Genomic DNA, 23,530 nt, shown 5'->3' on the forward strand with positions numbered 1-23,530 from the left:
AAAAAAACTGTAATAAAGTAACTGGTTTGATTTATTTTTTTCTAACCACAAAAAAGAAAGCACAGTGTTCCGTTAGCCAGCTCGCTGAAATCTTTTTGTTCTTGTTGAGAATGCAAAACAAGCCATGAAGACAAAAATATGTTGCCTTTTTTTTTTTTCCTCCTTTCGACTATTTGATAACAAAATGTGCAAATAAAAAAAAAAGTTTCAATGTGAAAACTTGTCTGAAGTAATCCCTTAACACCTTTAAAAAAAAACAAACAAAAAAATATATATATAGTAGGCGGCACGGTGGATCAGCTGGTAAAACATTGGCCTCACAGTTCTGAGGACCCAGGTTCGATCCCATACCCGGCTGTGTCCTCCCACCTCCCAAAAACATGCGCCATTAATTGGACACTCTAAATTGCCCCTAGATGTGATTGGCTGATTGTCTCCATGTGCCCTGCGATTGGCCGGCGACCAGTTCAGGGTGTAACCCCGCCTCCTGCCCGTTTGTCAATGGGATAGGCTCCGGCGCTCCCCGCGACCCTCGTGAGGTTAAGCGGCACAGAAAATGGATGGATGTGAGATATATCGCACGGGCCCTGCGACCCACAGCACCAGAACCCCACGTGGCTCTTTCATCTGCTACGGTTCTACTTGAGCAAAAAAAAAAAAAAATCACACCAAGTAAAATACATATTTCGATTGGCTATTATTCTTGCATATATAATACGTTGTTGGTGTTACACTGTAAAGTTGACGTCAGAAGACATAAGCAGGCAGAATTCATAATCCGCTGGAGGCGGATCCGATTTAAGTTTGGTTTTAATTTGCGTTTTCGTTACAAGCAGAAATATTTTTCTGTTCCCGAAATGCAAAACGGTCAAAAGTGGAGCTTAGCGACGCCTTTATTGGCCCACTGGCTAGTGGAAGGAGCTCGTTACGACACGTGACCTTTGACAAACTTTCCGCAAAACCACAAGCAAAAGTCACAAAAGCGCTGAGAGGTTTGGCATCGTGCTCGCGCGCTACGGGTTTACTTTGGGGGATGAGTTAAAGCAGGACGCAGTCCGAGTCCTTTTCTCTTCTCCTGCCTGCCCCTGGCTGGGAGCCCTGACCTCTGACCTGGAAACACAACAGCATGTCGACATGGCTGAAACATCAAGCGGGTAAGACTGAAATCACTGATTTAAAAAAAAAAAAAAAAAAGACGGGATGGCGAATGCACATCTAGCGTTGTGTCGATCGTTAGAAGCCAATTGGCCGCCATCTTGGTGCTCCCAAAACGTAGGGAGGAAATAATTTACAGGTTGGATTATGGTGGGGTTTTTTCCTCATGGGGCGTAGAATTAAAACTGGTCATGTGAGTTTTACATTTTTTTCAGTTCTGGTAACATGAAGGATTTTTAATTGGACTTGGTAAGCCAAAAAGGCGAAGTGCAAAGGAAGGACAGACAAAGAACACCGTGACTAGCAAGAAACCACGCATATTACTTCGGGCACGATTTCCATGACATGTTAACTTTTCCCAAAATACGCTGTGAGGCACTATCATCATAACATAGCAAAAAACGAAGCATTTTTTTTGTCATAAAAACATTAGAATTTGAAGTCAGTCAGTTAGCTATATTTTTGGAAATAAGGACTCGCAATGGGAAAATATACATGCTAAATGCATTGTTCATTCTCTGCAACGTCCTATTTCAGAAAGAACATTTAAACTCGTTTCCTCGCATTTGAAAATCAAAATTCAATTTGCGGAGTTCTGTATTATGAAATGAACAAACTTTATCAGTGTCAAAGTAAATTACCTGTGGAATGTTTTCTCACAGCCACGAAACTGGCGATTAACGGAGTTAGCGTGGTTGTTTTGGGAGTATCAAGATGGCGGATGGGGACTTCCGTTTTGGTGGCCATTTTTTAGATCAGTGGGTACCACTCGCTCATCAGAGTAAAATCATTGATAACAATACCATGACACCTATTGTCATGTCATTATCCAAGCCGCTTAGCCTCACAAGGGTTGCGGGAAAGGTGCAGCCTTTTTTTTTTTTTTAAATCAGTGACTGAAATGCGATGATGCGTGAAACGGGACAGACAGAAACAGAAGTAAAAAAATGTCTGTAATTTGACTTAAAAAAAAAATAAAACAATATAGTATAAAATTGAAACAATAAAACGTGAGTTCGAACGTGGGCTGTGTGTTGCCGTGGTTACCTGTGCGGCTGCGTGCTGTGATCCTTGCTGCTGCTGCTGCTGTTGTTGTTGTTGGTATTCTTCCTCTTGCAGCTGCCGGGCCAACTCCAAGTCGCTGAGTTGCCCCGAGGCCCCCCCGGCGCCGCTCTCCTGCTGCAGGGAGACCGCCACCAGGTAGTCCTAACGCGAGGACACGCACATTTCTGAAAAATGTCTGGGACGCGACTATAACGTGACCGAAACGTGGCTAAATGCTGACACAACAAAAAGGAAAAAAACGACTGAAAACGAGAGCCCGTGCGCGCTACCTGGTCAATCTGCCGCTGCTGCTGTTGGTCGCCGGGGGGCGGGGCCGCGCCGGGGGCCGCCGCGTCTCTCTGAGGGGCGTGGCACAGGCGGAAGTCGGAGTCGCAGAAGTTTCCGTCGCCTTCCACGTTGTGGAGGGACTCCCACACCAGGCCCTCCTCGCGCAGGAAGCCCTGGTCGGTCACCAGCAGGTACAAGTGGCCCTTGAGGGGGGGTGGGTAGGGGTGGGGGGCATGCTCTAGCCGTCAATGGGAAAGAAACATGACTAAAATGCCCTGTAACATGCGAGAAACTGACTAAATGTTTGAAACATAACTATAGTATACAAAAATTGGACTGAAACAAGGCAGGAACGTGCTGGTGCGCGTATCTATGTCGCCACCTTGTGTTTGATCATGGTACTGAAGTGGTTGTTCCTGAAGAAAACGCACATTTCCCCTTCTTTGGCGGCGGCGTTGAGCTCGCACAGACCGTGATAGGACAGCTGGGTCGCCGTGGTCTCCAGGAAGTGCTCGGCCGCCAGCCCTGCGCGCACGCCCGCGTGAATGGCGCCGAAAGGTCAGAGGTGGCGACCATCACCTTCCAGTCTTTGCGCGCGCGCGTTACCTTCGCTGACTTGTTGGCTGTCCGCCGAATGTTTGCAGTCGATGATCTTCTCCACCAGCTGGTTGTAGCTCAGTTTACCGACAGCGGCCGCCATCTCTGGACTCTGGAAACGCGCGCAAATGCAACGGCGTCAACAATGCGTCCCGTCGGAAGGGGGCGTTAGGTGTGGGCGGGGTCACCTGGGGGTCGACCAGCCACCCGTGGTAGAGGGGGATGTCCAGCAGGTCGAAGACGATGCACTCGGGCGTGTACTCGAAGTCCGTCACGCCCGTGAAGCGGACGTTGACGTCCAGGCCCGTCGACAGTTTTGGCAGCACCGCCATGGCGTCGCTCATGTTCTGACCCGCGCAGGAGGAAACCGGGGACGCACTTTCGGCCGTGTTTGAGGAATGTTCCGGACTCGGTTCACGTTTTGCGCGTGTGTACCTGTTGGAAGTTGAGCTCCATCCCGTTTGTCTTTTCTCTCGGCGCCGCCGACAGCACGCACTCGCCTGCACACACGCGCGGGGCTGCGTGACGGCGGTGTTGATGATGTCACCGTGGCGTCGCGTCGTGGGCGGCGGCTTACCCAGGTGAGCCATCAGGACTTCCGTGGTGACCACATCGGTCTGAGGAGGAAGCTTCGCCTGCGCGCACAAGCATTCGCATAGACGCACGTATGCACACGCACGCATTTTCGGCTGCGTACAGTCGTACCTTCCAGCGCAGGAAGAGTATGTTCATGATGGCCAGCAGGGGGCAGGGTCCGTTGTCGCTCTGAGTGATGATGGGCGTCTTCTTCTCCTTCCAGGTAATCCACTTGACCAGGTAGTAGGCCGCGGATGCCCCAGCCGGAGCGTCGCCGGGCACGGCGCCCCCTTTGGCCAGGAGGACGACTACAGTCACCGCTTCACAGTCACGCCGCCGGCGTCGCAATTCGGGCTTCACCTGCCGCCTCGTCGTCCTTCATACTCGGCGCCTCGTCGGCCGGCGAGCATCCCTCCGCCAGGACGTCGTCCGCATCCCGCAGACTTCCCGCCGCCCCCGCCGTCCCCTCGGACAGATCCAGGCTGGGAATGGAGAAGGACGCCGAGTCGCTGGACTCCCGCAGCTCGTCCGAACTGTCTCCCGTCGCCACGGAGAAGCTCTCCATCGCCTCCGCGTCAGGACCTGACACGAAACCTCAATGAAAGGTGGCGAAAATAGGACTCGAAATTGGTTCAAACACAAACTCACACTTGACTGAAACCCGTTTTCAAAAATGGTGTCAAAACACGACTCACCTTCTCAACCACGTAACCATGGAAACAACCTCACCTGTGACCCCGCCCCCTGGCATCTCTTCCACGTTGTCAGGCGTTGGTCCAATTTCTGACGCTGTCGGCTCCTCCCCCTCCTCCCGATTGGCCTGGTCGTCGTCGCCGGCGAGCTGGCCCGTGACCTCTTCCCCGGCCGTTACCACGGCGACGGTGAGTTCCTCGGCGGCGTCCGTGGCGGCGGGCGGAGGGCGGGACGAGCCGTCGTCTTCTGACGCCGGCTTGGGGGCGGACATGTCGTTGCGGTTGTTGCGGTGAGGGTGACGATGACGATGATGGCTTGGACCGAGGCGTGACTCAGCACATTTTCACGAGTCGCCGTCGATCGCTCCCGGCGCCGGCATGGTTTGAAGAAGACGACAAAGGAAAACCCGGAAGAATCTCCCTGCGGAAAACAAACGCAAATTAACCGCGGCCGCAATGCGGAGGCAACGTTGGCTCCGGATTTCAAACCCGTGGCCCGCAGTCGTCGAGTTTACGGCGGGGAAAATTTTTTAAACATTAAAAAAAAAAATAAATACCTAAGCCACGATCCACATGGTGTCACAAAGAAGAGGAGGCGGGTCACACACTTCCTGCAGCTGAAGACAAAAATATTTTGATTCATAATTATTATTATTTGGGGGTAGCATCTAGATTTCAAAGCGTGTCTACGTACTTTTAAGAACAGAGAGGAGCTAAATTACATTGTTTATTCACATTGACTTGCTACATGAATACACATTTCTGCTCTTGTATTTAAAAAATTATGAGATACAAATTATTTAAAGACTACGGGATGGGACCAGCTAAAAAAAGAATATGGTCATTACTGTCATTGCACCGTGTACAACAGCGTTAAAGATGTTTTCATTTCCTCCTCTTTTTCAACACGTAACTAGTGAAGAATTATTCCAAATGTATCATTTTTTACCTTTTTTTTTTGAGGATGCCACTAATTATTATTTTTGATAATGGATTTATTTCCGGATTCTTTTTTTATTCATCAATTAATTGGGTGAAAAAAAATCCGTCTCTTTATTCAAAATAATTTCACAGCACAGAGAATGCAAAAAAATACACATGGATTATGATTCAGATACTGCTTTGATCTGTATAAAAATTGGCAAAATTGGATTTATCTCTGGATTCTTTTTTTATTAATCAATTAATTGGGTAAAAAAATCTCTTTATTCAAAATAATTTCACAAAATAAATGCAAAAAATACACATGGATTATGATTCACATACTGCTTTGATCTGTACAAAATGGACAAAACTGATGATCGTTGTCTTGAAAAAAAAAAGGATAGAGAAATTGGACAATATTTACTGCTGAGAGGCTGAAATTGTGACAATTTGGGAAATTTTAAGATAAACAAGGTCTCTAAATGATCAAAATTTGTCGTTGTCGAATAATTGGATTGATCAGCCATCGATTAATCGACTGTGACACCTCTAATGGAACGATGTACTACTGTGTACTTTGTACTCACAGACTCGCAGTCGAACCCCGAACCCGAGCTAAGCTTCAGCAATAATTAGCTTTACGCCATAATTAGCTGTACGCCAATCAAAGCAATGCTATGCTATGCTAGCTGCGCGTCGTAGCAAGCCACGCCCACCCCGCCGCCAGCAAGGCTCACAATAACAAACGCTGACGTCACAGACTTAGCCAAGCTAACACGTTAGCTTTTTGAAAGGAGGTGGACTAAAAAAAAAATGTTTTGGGTGTCAGCTGACGGGTTGCGACTCGCTGGTTAGCGAGCGCATAGCGAAAAAGAGACATATTTTTGTTGTTGCATGAGATGTATAAAGTACACACGGTCTTCGTGTCACAAAGCAGGAAATGACAACCTGTGCGTGGAAGATTTCACAATTTCAACATTTGACGTCTAAACGTGTCACCATCGCCTCCGACTTATCGACGTTAAACTAACTGTAAGGAAAGATAACATATAAACAAATAAAACTAATAAATAGAGATTTGTTTTACCTTTTTTTTTGCGACCTCACGCTGGTGCCGCGTTACTTTGTTGACAGTTGATGAGTGGGCAGAGCTTCGTTTTTTTTTTTAAACAGCGTCGATGGCAGTTTTGTACATTAACGAGATTTTGATTAAATAATCTTACTTGTGGTTTATGCAGGAATAAGTGTTTGCTCCCAATTTGACATTATACAGTACTAGAATCAGTGCGTGTGGACGGAATGGATGAAATTGGGATATGAGTCAGCAGGTGGCAGCACTTGCTTGTTGATTTTCAAATTAAAAGTTATCGATATTATCTGGGCACATATACATTCGTTTTGTTATATAGCAGCAACTCAAACAATTTAAATTACATACCAAATTTTAATTACACTTGTGATTATTTAAAAATATTCATATTATGAAAAGTCAAAAGTCACAAAATATTATTGTGACAAATTCTACAGGATGTTGCATTCAGTTAGCATGCTAGCAACGTACTTGCTGTACTTTGTGTAAATTGCGCCTACAAAAGTAAATACTGTTTCAAACACAGACGCGTTTTACTGTCACTTGAGCACAACGACTGCTTGATTGGTTATTATTAACTTTACACTTTGTTTTTTTAAATATAATTTTATGATGATTATTGGGCGCGTGGGTGAGGCAACCAGCTAGCTGTCGTAAACTGGCTAAATGTGTCGTAAAGACACCATATCGCAATCTATGACGTTGCTTTTTTTTTTTCCAGACTAAATAAAACTAAAGTAGAACTTTAGAAGTGTACAAAAAGAAGGTTCAGGAGCCTTCCACTAAATTAAATTCCTTTTAACTGAAGTTGTTGACTGACATGTAATATTCAGTGCCTCTTAGTGCTCATTCGTGCCCCCTCAAATTTACAAAATTGCCAACAAATTTAAACAAACTGTATATGAACATGAGTATCTTTTTTTTTCTCCAGGCTATGTACAGTGTATAAAATGAGCATCACCACGAGTAGAGTGTGTTTTTTATTTCAAGTTTCAACCCCCAATTTTGAGTTCAACAACTGCAGAACTCGTCCAACACGAATTCTGAGAATGTCATTAAAAAAAAAAATTCCAGAGACTTTTGTTGTTCATTGCAATGCAGTTGGTCTACTTGTAAATGCATTTCCTGAAGCAGGATCAGTAGACCATGCCAAACGCGGCGCAAGGCCAGCAAAGCTATTTTGTAGTGGAACGTTAATAATGAAAATTAAAAAAAAAAAAAAACAGCATAGATAACAGAGATGCTGAATACCGTGCAGAAATGTTGTGCTAGTGCAAACTGACTGAAATCACTGATTCTAAAAAAAAAAAAAAAAAAAAAAAAAAAAAAAAATACTGTTTGGCTCATTGGCCACCAAAACTGCCGTCGCCATCCGCCATCTTGATACTCCCAAAACAACAATGCCGACCTGTGCGTTAATCGCCAGTTTCGTGGCTGTGAGAAAACAATCCACAGGTAAATTAGAAAGATTTACTTTGACACTGTTAAAATTTGTTTGGAAATGTTTTTTTTTTTTTCTATTTTCTGATTAGCTGAATTCACTTGAACATTTTTGTTTACGGTTGTTGTTCAGTGTTCAGTAACTCTCTGCTTCACCTTTATCGGCCGACGGTTTTTCGCGAAAAAGCAATGTAAATATTTTCCCAAACTTCATCAGTGGCTCAGCATGACAACACGTTTTCTGTGAAATTTTTTGATGAATTTCATAATACAGAACATTGCAAATTGAATTTGATTTTCAAATGAAATAGGATGCGTCAGATAACAAATGAACAATGCGTTGAGCATGTATTTTCCTATTGCGAGTCCTTATTTCCCAAAATATATCGAACTGATTGACTTAAAATGTAATGTTTTTATAACAAAGATGCTTAGATTTTTGCTATATTGTGATGATAGTGCTTCACAGCATATTTTGGGAAAAGTTAACATGTCATGGAAATCGGGCCCTAGGTAATGGACAAGGTTTCCGATTACGCCATCTTGTGTGTCACCGCCACCCTTAGACCAATCGGATAAATTAACGATGGAAAAAAAAAAACTTTATGCTTCACCTTTCACCTGTGTTCTTTAACCTCTATGACACACAAAATGGCATAATCGGAAACCTGTCCATATGACAGGTTTCTTGGTAGTCACGGTGTTCTACGTCCTTTGCACTTCGCCTTTTTTTTGGTCTTACCAAATCGAATTAAAAATCTTTCACGTTACCAGAACTGAATAAATGTTCAAGCTCACACGACTAGTTTTAATTCTACTTGCCAAACTTTGATCATAAAAAAAAACCATCATAATCCAACTTCTAAACTATGTTCGTCACACGTTTTGGGCGTACCAAGATGGCGGCTTCAACCCGTCGACATACCGCTCGATGTATTTGCGCTATTCCGTGTTTTTTTTTTTTTTTTTTTTTTTAGATAAGTGGCGGAAACAAGCTTTTCACTAAATAACCAATCAGAGGATAGAAAATAGATGACGTAATCACTGGGTAGGTCCCTCACCTGAGTTCCACTTGCTAGCAAGCATTAGCCGTAATTCTTTCAGGTAAGATTAGATTCCAAAATTGTTGAATTTTCATCCAGTTACATCGAGTTCATCCAAAAAGTATTATTTATTTGCAACAAATAATGTATTTTTGTTTATGTACTTGAGTGTATCTACGCCAGTGACGTACAGTGACAAGAATGACAATTAAATGTTCTTCCACTAGATGTCAGCAGACATAATTAACTTGTGTTGCCTTTCAGAAAGGTCAATTGTAATAATAATAATCATAGTTTTGAGCTAAACAGGCCCATATTTAACAGTAAAGTTGTGAGTAAATTGAGATTGTTTCAGTGCGCATACTTTTTGTGACATTTTTGTTTTTAGCGTGGCGCTGGCGACGTCACGGATTACATTTGTTAACGTTGACATTTTTCCAACTGGGCCATAACGGCAGGAAACCAGACGAAGGCCTCTGATTAGTTTGGGGCGACTGAAACCCGATCCTCCGCCGCTGTCGACTTCCCGTCTCGACCCGGCTTCCCCTTTCCTCGCCGCCCTCCTCGGGCGTGTTTGCGCTCGTCGGCCGTTGTCAAGCGCGTCGCCGCAAGGACTCGCGCGCACGGGAAAAGTCCGTTGGCCCCTCCCACTCCCCCACCGCACAGGTGAGGTGACAGAGTCCACCCAGCGATGATGTCATCAGGTGAGGCCGCAGTTTCCTGACTGACTGACTGACTGACGACTAAAAGACCTGCAACTACGTGAATATTAATATTTATACAACCTACTGGTGTGTTTTTTCTGTTCGCTTTTACGAGCTCTTACCTCGTTTATTACCGCCGCCGTTCCCGAAACGCCTCGACGCGTCCGAGTGAGTACGCGCGACGCCGACGCGTGCGTTTGTGTGCGTACTCGCTTGTAGGTTCTGCCGAGGCGACATGTCGGCCGTGACGCAGGCGTCCAGGCCGAGCGAAGCTGCGGGTCATGTGACCGTCTCCTCTTCCTCCCAGGTCACTTCATTAGGTACACGCTCCGAACAACACACCCGCCATTTTTGATATTTGCCGTATTGCACCGAATATTAATTATTGTTAGGATTTAAAAGTTGCGTGTCGCATTCGACGACAGACTCCCGAGACTCTCCGGTCCGAGAATCCGGCCTCGCCGCGGCAACGGCGGACGCCGACTCGGCAGGTCAGAAGCACAGCCGGACACACTTTTGACCTCTTGACCTCTTGACCTCATTGTCTTCTCATTCTTGTTCTCGTGAGGAAGAGGAGGGTGAGGTCGAGGATGAGGAAAACCGCGCAGGTGAGGAAGAGTTGGACTCGGTATCAACGCGTCGCTCATTTTGTTCTCTTTTATCGTCATCATCATCATCATCAGAGGGGTCTTCAAACATGGCAGCAGGTGAAGACGGTTATCATATCATATCTGGACTTTTATAGCTTAATGCTAACACACAGTGCAAAAAGCTATAGACAGGCTAACAAGCAGCATCAGCCTTGTTGTGTTATAACTCTCTAAGGCACTAGTGCAGACCGACCATATAATAATGCTCACAAGCATATTCTTTATCATATTTATTTCATATTCTTTAACCTCTGCCAAAAATGGCTAATATTACGGCTATTTGGTTATGAAAGTCTTTTTTTTTTTTGGTCTTTCCGGCCTACAAGCCGCAGCTTTTTTCACACGCTTTCAACGCTGCGGTTTATGCGGTGATGCGGCGCTAGTGTTAGCGCACCGCTAGCATTAGCGCACCTGGTCATAAGCCTCGGTACACAGAGTTTAACCCTAGCGCCGCGCTGGGTGGCGCACCTGGTTATAAGCCTCAGTACACTGAAAGAGTTTTACGCTAGCGCCACGCTAACGCTAGGCTTGTAGGCCGGGAATTACAGTAATCAACACACACAGAATTAATTCCAGGACAGATTCATGTTACTCTCTAATTACTATGTAGGGATTTTGTGAAATTGTGGACTATGTAGACGTATCCAGAGCTAAAACGATTAATCAAATACTTCCGCGACATCCCTTCCTTTCCACACAGCGTCCGGTTGGAATTACCGTAATTTCCGGCCTACAAGCTGTGACTTTTTTCACACGCTTTCAACCCTGCGGTTTATGCAGTGATGCGGCGCTAGCGTCAGCGCACCTGGTTGTAAGCCTCGGTACACAGCAAGAGTTTAACGCTAGTGCCGCGTTAGCATTAGCGCTTATAATCTGGTGCGCTCTGTAGGCCGGGAATTACGGTAATCATCACCCACAGAATTAATTCCGGAACAGATTAATGCTACTCTCTAATTACTATGGAGGGATTTTTAAATTGTGTGGACTATGTAGAAGTATATAGCGCTAAAACGATTAATAAAAATACTTCCGCGACGCCACTTTCTGTCCACAGAGCGCCCGGTCGGAATTACCGTAATTTCCGGCCTACAAGCCGCATCTTTTTTCGCACTGCGGTTGGTGCGGCGCTAGCGTTAGCGCGTCCGGTTATAAGCCTCGGTACACAGAAAGAGTTTTATCGAAATTCACGCACAGAATTAATTCTGAAACAAATTAATGCTACTCTCTAATTGCTATGTAGGGATTTTTAAACTGTGTGGACTATGTAGAAGTACCTAGCGCTAAAATGCTTAATCATATATTTCCGCGACGTCACTTCCTGTCCACAGAGCGTCCGGTCACGCTGGCGCTGTCGTCGTGTGGCGGAGGAGAAAGGAGGCTGAAGAGGAAGGTTCTGGTGGCGCCGGTCCTGAGCGTGTCTTTAGGTAGGGGGCACATCACAAACGGAACGAAACATATCAACGCAACAGTACAATAAACGCAAAGCAAGAACGAAAAGTGGAAACAAAAAAATAGAGAAATCAGGAAACTCCAGTTTTGGATATTAAATTGCAAAATGTTCAGCCCAACCGTAGCTGACAATATAGCTGTGTTTAGCTTCATGCTAACATGTAATGAAAAATGCCATTGACGGGCTCACGGAAACCGTCACCGTATCCTCGGTAGGCGTTTTCTCGTATTTTCGTGTCGCCGGGTTCGCGCAGGTCGCAGCGAGTCGGGCGACTTCCACTCGGCGTTCCTGTCGCCGTCTGCCGGGGACGAGGACGACGGCGGTCCCGACTTCGACCTGGACGCCATGGAAACCCCCTCGGACAGCGAGTCTCTTCGCTTCCCGGTTGACGACCTGGAACTGGAAGGTGAGAGGTCAAAGTGTATTTTCAACTAAATGTTGTCATATTTGCAAACATTCATATGGAAAATTTGTCTGCAGATGAGCTACAGGGGTGTAGCATGGCGTCCAGCTGCGGGTCAGCCGTGGAGGCGGGGCCTATGGGCCTGGCAGCCCTGGAGCGGGAGGACGTCGTGGACAGCCAGGGCACCAGGTGGCGCTCTTTCTCCGCCGGACCCGCACCGCACGACGGGCGGGTTAACATGAGCGTGCTGGAACCGTTCCTCAGGGTTCTGTCGCACGGAGGTACACACACACACACACAAACACACGGTCGCAGTCCTGCACGTGATGTCATAAAATTAATCCGTCTCCTCAGGTTACTATGGTGATGGGATGAATGACATCATCGTGTTTTCCTCTTGCTACCTCCCCGACAACACGCTGGAAAATTATCATTATGTGATGGACAACCTATTCAGGTGAGTTGCACACACACACACACACACGTACACGCACACGCATCTAACACGCTTGTGTGTGTGTGTGTGTGTGTGTGTATACTTCAGGTACTTGGTGGGCACGCTGGACCTGATGGTGTGCGAGAACTACGTGATTGTTTTTCTCTGCGCCGGCGGTCATAAGGACAAGCTGCCCGGAATCGGTTGGCTCAAGGAATGTTACCACACCGTCGCGTGGAGGTCAAAACACACAAACACGCGCTCACGATTCACCCTTTCAACAAACTGCCCCGCATTGTTTCGCTTTGTCCACCAGGGGGCGTTAAAGTGCCGTTTAGCGCAGGCAAATAGTGAAGAAAGCTGCCATTTTGTAAGGTGGGGGGTCGGGGGGCAGGGAGGGGGGCATTCTGTAGTGCTAATGGGATGTCGTCAATGGCTGTGGATGTGTTTTCAAAACTTTTTTTTGTGTGCTGATGTCACGAAAACGGGAAAAGGACCGCAGGAAGAGAACGAGACTTACTTCCTGTTTATTGGCGTGCGTGCCCAGGTTGAGGAAGAACCTGAAGGGCGTGTTCATGGTGCATCCCACGTGGGCCATCAAAGCGCTCATCACCATCATCAAACCCTTCATCAGGTCAGCGCTTCGTCATCCTCGCAACACTTAGGCGATAACATAGAGTAAAAGGGAGGTGTTGGCTTCAAAAGGAGTGGTTGGCTGGCTGTTTGAGGCAAAAGTTTGGATGCGGCGCGTGTGAAGCGACGTGATTTGCCTCCGCGTTCTGCTGTTGAGCAAATATCCGCCGCGTGGCGCTTTCTCCTTCCCAGTTCAAAGTTCAGCAGGAAGCTGGAGTTCGTCGACAGCCTCCGGGATCTTTCCGCTCGGCTTCCCACCGAGCACGTGCAGATCCCCGACTGCGTCAGAACGTGAGTCGCCGAAGGGGGGGCGGGGGGGGGGTTGTCGATGAAGCGTGAGCTAGTAATGTTGATAATCTTGATGATGAGGATGTCTCCACGTAGGTATGATGACAGTCTGTTTGGCTGAGCTCGTCGTTGTGATCCCCCTCCCATCTTCCTCTTCCTCATCATCCATTCATCCATCCATTTCTAACAATAAATCTTTTTTTTTTAAATCCTACATCTGATTCTCACATCAACAACCATTCACCCCATACACAGCCGTGCCAAATCAACCTAAGCAAAACTAAGATGCTAACGGTTAGCAATATTGAGTCCAGGGTGTGTCCACTTTTGTGCTCGAGATCCAAATTAAGACAAGCAAGCTTGTTTGAAGTTGACACCTTTTGCTTGTCAAAATCTGTTTCTAAAATTGCCCATCCGTCCATTTTCTTAGCCGCTTATCCTCACAACGGTCGCGTAGGTTTCTAAAATAGTTTAATACCAAAATAATTATTCTTATTTTAAATTGTGTCATTCATCGTGAAGTCATGAACTCAACGAGTGATTGTTTTAAACCATAGTTGGCGTAGTAGGAAGTTTTCATCAGAAAATACAATGTATTATTTTTATTATTATTATTGTAAGATAGCGTAACAGTTTGAACGTGATCATTGATTTTAAAAAAAAATCCTAAAATTGCGATTTACCTCAAATGTACTGTATATGAAAGTAAAATCAAAATTGTATTTGAATACACTTAAAACAGTTCATGAAAAAAGTGAAATACAACAGAGCTGTGTATGAAAAATGTTTTTAAAAGGCAAAAATGGGGCTGTACTGGATTTAAAAAGTTTTAGATACATTTTTACGCACAGCTACAAAATTCATTCTAATATTTGAGATTATTTTTTGTAAAGTTTGTCTTATAATTCAGTGATTCTTTCTCATACCAGTAGGAGGAGCTAGCGTACCACTAATAAATTGTTTACTGTATCTACTAAACTGAAACAAAAATCAACTATTTAATGAAATATCCAACTATTTACTGCAAATTAGATCATTTTTACTTTTATATAAAAAACAAAATTAATGCAGACGGACAACAGAACGAAGGCCTCCGTGTCTTTTTTTTATTATACCCCCCCCCCCAAAAAAAACTTGTCTTCCATCCCCATATATCTATTTTCTAAAAGTTTGTTCATTGTACAAGCGAGCGGCGGCGCGCACCTTCGCCGCGTTTACGACGGGACAGGAAACACTGCGGCCATTCATAGCAACAGGAAAAGGCCCGAACGCGAGCGTGTGTGTGTGTGGTCAGGAAAGCGGCGGGAAGGAAGCGAAGTCTGCTGAGGAAAGTCCAATAAACAGGAACACAGAACACAAAGTGCCTCAGTCCACTTCACTTCTTCTTTTTTTTTTTGGGTCTCATTAGCGCTACGCTACGAGGCGTCACCCGGCGGCTGCACGCTCAAGATAACGAATGTGTGAACGCCCCCCCCCCTCCCCAAAAATGTTCCCGATATCACATTTTTTTTTTTACCACTAGGTCAGCAATAACAATTTTAATGCTTGATTTGTCATTTTTTTTGTTCAATTAATCAGTAAACCAGATATTTTTTTCAATTCTACCGCTAGCTAGCATGATAGCTTGCGTTAGCATTTTCCATCTTTTGCCCACATGACGACAAACGAGGGTCGCCATTTTCTTTGGCTTGGATGACGCTAAATGTGCGAACGCCCCCCCCCCCCAAAATGTTCCCGATATCCCATTTTTTTTTACCACTATGTCAGCAATAACAATTTTAATGCTTGATTTGTCTTTTTTTTTTTGTTGTTCAATTAATCACTAAACCAGATACTATTTTTCAATTGTACCGCTAGCTAGCGTTAGCATTTTCTGTCTTTTGCTCACATGACGACAAACGGGCGTCGCCATTTTCTTTGGCTCGGATGACGCTAAATGCTCTGCTAACGTGCGTAAAAATAAAAATATTAAAAAACAAAAATCCAAGCACGCGCGAAATTCAAACCCAGAAACTTTAAACCGCAAGGGAGGCAGGCTAACATGCTAACTGCATGACCGTTCGTTTGCTGCAGTTTTTTTTAAACTAGCACAGCCACTAAAACATACTTCGATGATGTCATCACAGTGGTTCCTACTCTTGTGTCACCATGGCAACGCACACACAGTCACGGTTTCCTTGGCTTCAGAGGATGTTACATTTCCCCTCTGGAACTCGTCCCGTAATCTGACCTTGAATTATCTTCTCTTTTGTCACCGACACGCACGCTCACAATTTTAGCAGATTTGCCCTCTGTCCAGCTGTTACTAATTAAAAAAAAAAAATTAAAAACTTAAGTCCGCATGCACACACACACACACACACATATGCAAACTGAAATGTACACAAAAAACACACGCGTGAATATAATACACTCAGAAAAACACACACAAATATGCACAAAATCACAAATGAAAACCAACACATTTACACAAAGCGAGCGCACAAACACGCTCGAGAATCTATTTCATGCCGTTGTGCGGAACCCTTTCACAATAAAAGCGGGGTGCAGGGGGAGCGTGGTTTTATTCATTATTACATAACCAGCAAGCGGAGCTTAGCTTAGCTTAGCATCAGCGTATGCGTGCGTGGCTGGCATTACATAAGCAAAACATCGAGCGTGCGTGGCGTCACCCGATCTGAAGGTCACCCTGAGCTTGTGTTGAGGTCAAAGTTCACTTGAAATGATAACGTGGTGACACATTGCCATGTTTTTTTAAAGATAATCTGTCATTAGAAACCCACTAAAAATATTTAAACATTTCCTGTTGCGTTAGCATCCGGTGCCATGTTTTTTTTTAAGACAATCTGTCATTCGAAACCCCCGCCAAATATAATTAAAACACTTCCTGTTGCGTTAGCGTTAGCATCCGAAGGGGAAAATGGTGATCATGTGACCTGAGAGCACGCAAAATTGCTCCAATGACAGGTCAGGAGGCGGTCACGTGACCAGAAAGTCTTTTAAAGAGGAAGTGCTCCAGTGCATCAGACCGTGACGTCATCGCTCGGGTCATGTGAAAGTCCTGCAAGAGAGCAAAGCATCCTGGGAACTACAGCATGGAATGTTGAGAAAGGACTCGAAAGGGATTGTGGGTAATGGAGTCCAGTGAAGCCATCCAAAGTCTGCCCTCGAGCGGCGACGTCGTTTCATTGGTTTTGCTCAGGTTTGTCCTTCCGAGTCGGTCCATGTTAGCGTCAAACGGGTTCTTGGAGAACGCCGGGTTTCGGAAGGAAGGAAGCCACGGGGCGAGGACGGCGCCCCCTTGTGGCCCGACGGAATTCGGGCACGCCGCCGCCGGGACTCCCGGAGCCGTCGGCGGCGAGGACGGTCGGCGCTCTCGGACCCCTGACAGGGGCCAGAATCATTCCAAGGGGTCACGGTACAGCAGAACCGGAGGCGGAGCTGAAGAAGAGTGGTGGGAGGGGCTTACCGGCTATAAAAGACTTTTCCTGCCGTTCATGTTCGGACATTTGGACCTCATCTGCTCCTGAACGGACCCCGACTAAAAAAAAAAATATATAAACACAGAAAGTGAGACCGCAGTGAGCAGTCGGTCAGTTGCTAGCACGGCGTCCGTCGGGCCTCACTCACAGGCTGGAGTCCGTCGGCCATCTCTCCCGAGCCGATGTGGGTCAGGTGGATGAAGTTGGTGGGCTCGCCGATCATGCTGCGCTCGATCCGCCTCCTCCTCTTCTTCTGCACGCGCGCACACAAGTTGCACACGACACAGGTGAGCGTGCGCCGACAAGCACCAAATAACTTTTTGGGGAGGAAAGCGTTTCAACACGCTCGCCAAGTTGCTTCGTCAGCGAAACCACGTCACGCGAAATTCTGACTCACTCAAACTCATCATTTGTGTTTCATTGTGATTCATTGGGGTTGCTGTGGTGTTCAGGAACCCTCAGACGTCTGGCCGCCGTCCAGGGAAAACCGAATTCAAATCTCACAAAAGTCTTGCTCGCATGAGTGTGTGTGTGTGTGTGTGTGTGACAACGGGCATTAGGCGACCATCCAGAAGCTTCTCCGTCTTCTTGGCATCCGTGGCGACCTTTGGGAGTGATTTAAGAGGATTATGTGCCCCCCCCGCCCGTTCCAGCGTGACCTCAGCGCAGGGAGCGGCAACACTACCTACGTCCCCGAACGCCTCTTTAAGCTGCATTCGGAACCAGAACCCACATTTAACAAGGTATTAGATCGGAACCGGTTGAGGGTGTGTGCCACAAAATCATGTTTTTTTTTTGTTGTTGTTGTTTTAAACCCATGCCGCCGTTATTGAGGCTAATTTCTGTAAACCCTTCTTTAGCGTTTAGCATTATATGCTAGCACTAGCCCAGCGGACGTTTTAGCTATCATACGGTTCGGGTGAACACTTTTACAAATAGGACTTAAAATACGCTTATTTTGCGACGACAAATATGTTTTTTATACGTTTTAATTTGGTTGAAAGCTAATGTAGGAAAGATTGATATTGTCTGCTAGCGTTAGCTTCATTAGCACGTCGGTCCCGTATGAAGTTAAAAGCTCAATACTGAGACTTGTTAGCGGTCGGCACGGCAACCCGTCGGCGTCCCGTGGGTCGGACCAAAAGCCGGGCCGAGCGCTCCATCTGGAGCTCGTTTGCCAGATATTCAGATCCCTTTCAAACGTCTCCAACGTTCCAGCGAGGGAAAACTCCGGCGGGTCGTAAAGCGACGTCGACGCGTACCGCGCGTTGCGACCGGACGGCCAAGGTTTCCACGGCGACGTCATCGGCAAAAGGAGCTAACATAAAGGGGGCAGCGCGGCGAACTAGCGGCAGACAGTTGAGATGTTCTGGGGTTCGAATCTGGAAGTTTGCGTGCTCTCCCCGTCCTCAAGTGGCTTTTCCCCTTCCCAAACTCCCCAAATACACAAGCGGGAACGATTTCGTGCGTTTGTACGTTTCCGTGTGCGTCGGTCGTACCGTAAACAAAGCGCCGTTGGACCCCCCTTAAAGCCCAAGTGTCATGCCTATAAACATTCTAACGTCGATATTGTAATGAAAAATACATATAAGATTATTCACTTCATGAGCAAAGTTGCGCAAGTCTAATTCGACATTCAAGTGGTCGCCATATTGGCTGCATCTTCTGTCCGTGATGTCACACTGGGACATTCGCCATTGAAAACGCGCTGTGCCAACTACTACGGGAGACGAACGCGACCCTTCTGACACGGAAGCTCTTTTCGAGGAGAACATTTCACAACCGAGTGAAATGACCGGGGCAATATTACCCTCTCATTTTGAGCCGTATTTAAATGATATGCGGATCACAGCTAAACTACCTCCCCGCCCTATCCTCACCCGCGGCTGATAAAAACGACGCTGCCCGAGAGCGACGGCGACGTCGTGGCCAAACCGCCTCCCCGTCCAATCCACCTCCGTGGCAGAGATGAGCCGTCTTGGACTTGTCGACAAGGCCGGTGGCGATCGGCAAGGTCGGCTCGGCCTTGTCGACAAGGCCGGCGGCGAGCCACAAGGCAGGCGGCGAGCCACAAGGCCGGCTCAGCCTTGTCGACAAGGCCGGCGGCGATCCACAAGGCCAGCTCGGCTTTGTCGAGAAGGCCGTGGTGAGCTACAAAGCCAGCTGTGAGCCACAAGACCGGCTCTGCCTTGTTGACAAGGCCGGCGGCCATCCACAAGGCCTGTGGAGGCCGTCCTTCAGCGGCTGCTCAAAAACGGGTCTTTTGGAAAAGTACGAAGAGCGAATCCCTCCTCCCGAGTGTTCGAGCAATACCCAGCAATACAACGAGCCGGCATTTTGGCTAACGCAAAGGAACAACGAGCTACCTTCCAGCAGGCAAAAGTAACATAAACAGACAAGACCGCTTGAGTGCGCTACTTCCTGCTTCTTCTCGAGAGGATTTTCATGGCGTGAGTGACAAAAAAAAAGCCATATTCGTCAAAATCATGTTTTGCGGTGAAAAAAAAACAGATGCCGGCTGCCGTTTTTTTCATTAACAACATACTAAAAATTGTGCGTTTCACGACAGTGGACCTTAAGCAAGACGCTAAGTCACCGTGCCAGCCATATGAAAACCTGCACGTCTCTCGTGAGTCAGCGCTAACCAGTCGCCTACCAACCAGCGTGACCCACCGCCAGGGAAGAAGAAGAAGAAAAACTAAATCCGTTTTCTTTTCCCACCCGGCGACACAAAAGAAAACGCACTTCAATTTCCCCTGGGAGTGAAGTCATCCGTGTGTGTTTGTGTGCGTCTGTGTGTGTATTGTTGCGGTGTCACAATGGAGCAAAGCGAAAAGTCTAAAAATAAAAGCGGCGCTGGACTCGGCTTCCTTTAACAATAACTTACATCACCATCGTTTCGGAGTCAGGACGTTTGTGTCGGCGGGCGAGTGGGCGGCGAGCCCGCCTCGCAGTTCTCGGCTTACGCGTTTGAATCTGATCACAAAAACATGCTCGCTAGCTTCGTTGACTGACACTAATGAGGACAAGCTCGACTTAAAAAAAATAATAAAAATACGGACATATCTTTCCAATACGATGACCGATGCCGGCGACGCGTGTCCGTGTCTCACCGGCGGAGGTTTGGCGATCACGCAGCAGGCCATCTTGTGCCAGAATTCGCTCATGCCGACGCCCGCCCGCGCTCTGCTGCTGCCGCCCTGCGGGCCGGGAGGGGGAACTGCAGCCGGCGACTAATCCAGACGCATACAGATGGCAAAACTGACCATAAAATTCACACGACCAGCTCACGGGTGTGGTTTTTTTTTTTTTTTTTGAGGGGGGGGGGGACCAGAGGTTGTGTCCACACGGGATCTGGAAACAGAAAAATGAAACATTGTTGGAAAAATAATAAGCTTCAAGCTGTTTAATGCCACTCCAAGCTTTGCCTTAAGAATGGCTCGCTAGCTTACTGCTAACATGAATGGAAAATCCCATTGACATGCTCGCAGTTAGCGAATAGTTGGTCACTGACCTCTTGACCACAAATGGTGGAACAACACACACTGACTGATAATAATAATACTCACGGGGAATATTTTCTTTATCATCAACAAAAATGAGTATTACAGCAATGCATTGTGTAGTAGAAGAAAAATATGATATCTGTGGTTATAAAAATGAAAGCTGGAAGGAGGATGGTTTTTTTTTTTTTTTTTTTTTCAAAAAGGGATCAGGATACATGCGCTTGAGAAAATTGGTGAGCTTTCTGGCTAGACATGAACGCACACACTGTGAGTGAGTAAACAATGGGTGGAGTCCAAACCCGGGACAGGAAGTCGGTCACAAAAACTCAAATCATGTGAAAAGCAGAGCATATGAAATCTGAGTTTTCGCTCGACTGTACTAGAGCAGCGAGGGTGAATGAGATTCTGAATCTGTTCCCGCTACTAGCGTGAAATCTCCGGCCTGTGGGACTGGATCTTTTGGACTTGGGCTTCTTTCCAAGCCTTCTGCTGTTTACGTCACACAGTGAACTCGGCTTTTTACTGCATATCTTCACCGTTTAAAATAAAAAATGTATCATCTTGTGGCCGTTATGCTAGCTAGTATCAGGGGAATAAGGCTACTGCAGTGGTTTTCAAACTGGGGGACCCGTCCCCTGGGGGGAGCAGGGCATTATGTCAAGGGGAACGCGGGGGTACCATAACACTTTCATTAATTAAGCTAATTCATTGAGCTAATTTTACTACCGAGGACAAGAGATACTTTTGTGGTTTTTTTGTTTTGTCTTTCCGTCCATTTTCCCAGCGCCCCAGAAGGTTCGACGCGTGTTGATAAAGCAGGAATGCGCCAGCAACAAGCAGCTTCACGCTCCGCGGCAGGAATGTCCCGCCGGGAACGCCGCGGGCGGGGTCGACGCGCGCGTCTTGACTGACGCGCCGTCGCTTTGGAGGTCATGCGATCGGCGCCGCGGACGTCGGGACCGCGGGAGGTAACGCTCGTGACCTCGCTTGGCCGTCCGCTGCTGCCGAGTCATTTTCTGGGAATGTCGGGTATTTGTTGGTGGAGTGATGATGTCATCATATCGTGACGCAGAAGAATATATGCATTACTCATATTACGCTGAGAAGCAACCTCAGGGGGAGGAAACAAAAAGTTTTTCAACAGGTAGGATGAGGCAGGAGAGCGTTTGGCTCAGCTTGTATGTGAAATTTAGCTTTGTAAACCGTTGCAATCACTGCCAGAGTCCTGCAGATGGCGGCGTTGCATCGCGTTGCGATTTGGGGAACTGAAATCGCCGAACTTTTGCGCGTCCTCGGATGCATATTACAGAAATGTATCCAAATTCTGCAACGGGATGAGCGACAGGGTCAAAGGACACACGTGGACCTTCCGTGGACCACAACAAATTACACGCGCGCTTGTGGAAGTTTAAATCCGCTGCATTACACAATAACAAACACAGGGGTCAAAGTTCAAGCCGAAACGCCGCAGTCGTCGCCGCCGCCGCCGCACTGACTCACTTCCCTTTCCCGGCAGAGTCCAAACGGCAAAACGCGAACACCTACACTTGTGTAGCCATGGCGACGGTCAACAAAGTGGAATAAATAAAAATCGATAATACCATTTACAATCAGGATAATAAAATATTTTGCCGACATATGTTCTGCTCAATTTACCCTAATCGTGGTCGCGGGCGAACTGGAGGCGATGGCATCCGATTTCTGGGTGAGAGAACGGGCACGACCTGGATTGGTCGCCAGACATTCACGCCGATTGACAATTGGAGGGAGGGGGGGGGGGTCCTCGGCGAAGCGTGCTGGCATGTCTTGCCAAATAATCGAACCCCAAGCAGCTCATCTGTCGCTTTTTACAACTTCAAATCGTTTCACTCCCACTTTGCTCACACGCTGAACGCATCCCAATGACTTTCCAAATATGGTCAAGACTTTCGACTTTTTTTTTTTTTTTTTGGGGGGGGGATGAATCTTCCGACAGTCTGAAAAGAAAATTTTCTTTTCTTTACTTTTCCCGAACAAATCCGACATTGGCTTTAGGCCGTCGCGAGACAGACCGGACTGATCTGGGAGCTGCCAAAACGGACGACCTGTCAATCATTAACGCTTTCAAACGGTTCCCTTCGTCCGGACTTTGACACATTCCAACCAAAGAGCAAAACCCCCCAAAAAAATAAAGAATTATTAGACGGTAAAAAAAAAAAAGCTCACCTTACTCGCGAAGAAGATTTTGGATTTGAAGTGGATGGACGCCCAACTCGTCTCTGCGGCTCACTGACTCGATTCGAGAAGACTTTCTTCAGTGTTTTTTTTTTTCCTCTTTTTTTTTTTTGCCCTTTTGAGGCGCGGCCCCCCGAGCAGGAAGTCCCGCCTCCCTGATCATCTTGAGGTCGCCCCCTCCCGGCACTTGGTAATCACTGCAGTAGGATCCCCGAATCCAAAAACTCGTCGGTGACGTTGCATATGGACAAAGACAAAAAAAAAAAAAAGCAAAAGGTGCCTCGTCACAAAAAGAACAGTCACCAAATGGGTGTCTTTATTTTTTGCGTTCTTAGGTAAAAAAAAATTTAGATGATAAAAGAACTGGAACTGTATTTAATGTCCATATTTGTAGCTAAAAGCGAGAACACTATCAAAATTATTGGATTTATGTTTTCATTAAGTGTATTTTTCCATTTTATTTTGATTCAATTCGTTACAAGTCCGCCATGATGTTATTATCTATGATATTCCGTTAAATAATGTACAAATGAAAACGATGGCCTGAAAGGCCACACGGCGTGTGTGCGCATGCGCAGGATCTATCCCTTTGCTGCGCTCATTGTTTTTAATGTCACGTATTTTTCAATTTTATTTGCATTCTACTTGTTACAAGACAATTATAAAGTTGTTCTCTTTGATATCTTGTTAGATAAAAAAAATTACAAACAAAAATGATAGCCTAAAAGGCCACGCAGCATGTGTGCGCATGCGCAGGATCCACCCCTTTACCGCTTTAGAACCATACCGGAAATAGAATAAAGACAACAATAAAAACCAGCATACATAAAAAAATACATATTATAATTTCACTATAACTACATGAATAGTTAAACATAATATTATATTTTATATTTATATTAAGCAAAGCATCAA

At 46.3% G+C, this 23,530-nt stretch overlaps 3 protein-coding genes across 11 annotated transcripts; 1 reads left to right on the forward strand and 2 right to left on the reverse strand.

Moving 5' to 3' along the window:
- Window positions 1–13: 13 nt before the first annotated feature.
- mindy1 (MINDY lysine 48 deubiquitinase 1) lies at window positions 14–6,610 on the reverse strand. 3 transcript variants are annotated; one of them, XM_061819432.1, is made up of 13 exons: window positions 6,364–6,610; window positions 4,910–4,969; window positions 4,390–4,773; window positions 4,021–4,242; window positions 3,790–3,950; window positions 3,662–3,719; window positions 3,520–3,584; window positions 3,273–3,431; window positions 3,094–3,196; window positions 2,870–3,012; window positions 2,490–2,660; window positions 2,203–2,361; window positions 14–1,110 (listed from the first exon to the last, which is right to left on the reverse strand). In XM_061819432.1, exons 3-13 carry the CDS (start codon window positions 4,622–4,624, stop codon window positions 1,039–1,041), a joined length of 1,548 nt encoding a protein of 515 aa, XP_061675416.1. In that variant the 5' UTR covers window positions 4,625–4,773; window positions 4,910–4,969; window positions 6,364–6,610; the 3' UTR covers window positions 14–1,038. The 3 variants fall into 3 exon arrangements, with proteins under 3 accessions (XP_061675416.1, XP_061675400.1, XP_061675409.1); XM_061819416.1 differs by having other exon boundaries at window positions 2,490–2,690; window positions 6,364–6,607; XM_061819425.1 differs by lacking the exon at window positions 6,364–6,610 and adding an exon at window positions 5,864–5,961 and having other exon boundaries at window positions 2,490–2,690.
- A 1,124-nt stretch (window positions 6,611–7,734) lies between these two features.
- bnipl (BCL2 interacting protein like) lies at window positions 7,735–16,736 on the forward strand. 6 transcript variants are annotated; one of them, XM_061819466.1, is made up of 14 exons: window positions 7,735–7,821; window positions 9,308–9,553; window positions 9,773–9,873; window positions 9,979–10,044; window positions 10,126–10,161; window positions 10,237–10,260; window positions 11,532–11,627; window positions 11,907–12,059; window positions 12,134–12,337; window positions 12,411–12,513; window positions 12,601–12,732; window positions 13,040–13,126; window positions 13,318–13,416; window positions 13,510–16,736. In XM_061819466.1, the coding sequence occupies exons 3-14, from the start codon at window positions 9,789–9,791 to the stop codon at window positions 13,532–13,534; spliced, it is 1,110 nt and encodes a 369-aa protein (XP_061675450.1). In that variant the 5' UTR covers window positions 7,735–7,821; window positions 9,308–9,553; window positions 9,773–9,788; the 3' UTR covers window positions 13,535–16,736. The 6 variants fall into 6 exon arrangements, with proteins under 6 accessions (XP_061675450.1, XP_061675477.1, XP_061675443.1 ...); XM_061819459.1 differs by lacking the exon at window positions 7,735–7,821 and adding an exon at window positions 8,788–8,910; XM_061819485.1 differs by lacking the exon at window positions 7,735–7,821 and adding an exon at window positions 8,788–8,910 and having other exon boundaries at window positions 9,308–9,515.
- On the reverse strand, window positions 15,959–22,768 carry cdc42se1 (CDC42 small effector 1). 2 transcript variants are annotated; one of them, XM_061819518.1, is made up of 5 exons: window positions 22,607–22,768; window positions 20,009–20,249; window positions 17,044–17,148; window positions 16,883–16,954; window positions 15,959–16,797 (listed from the first exon to the last, which is right to left on the reverse strand). In XM_061819518.1, the coding sequence occupies exons 2-4, from the start codon at window positions 20,060–20,062 to the stop codon at window positions 16,886–16,888; spliced, it is 228 nt and encodes a 75-aa protein (XP_061675502.1). In that variant the 5' UTR covers window positions 20,063–20,249; window positions 22,607–22,768; the 3' UTR covers window positions 15,959–16,797; window positions 16,883–16,885. The 2 variants fall into 2 exon arrangements, with proteins under 2 accessions (XP_061675502.1, XP_061675511.1); XM_061819527.1 differs by having other exon boundaries at window positions 22,612–22,740.
- Window positions 22,769–23,530: the final 762 nt, after the last annotated feature.

This window comes from Syngnathoides biaculeatus, chromosome 1 (genome assembly GCF_019802595.1).
Source record: "Syngnathoides biaculeatus isolate LvHL_M chromosome 1, ASM1980259v1, whole genome shotgun sequence".
In the NCBI taxonomy this organism is placed as follows: Eukaryota; Metazoa; Chordata; class Actinopteri; order Syngnathiformes; family Syngnathidae; genus Syngnathoides; species Syngnathoides biaculeatus.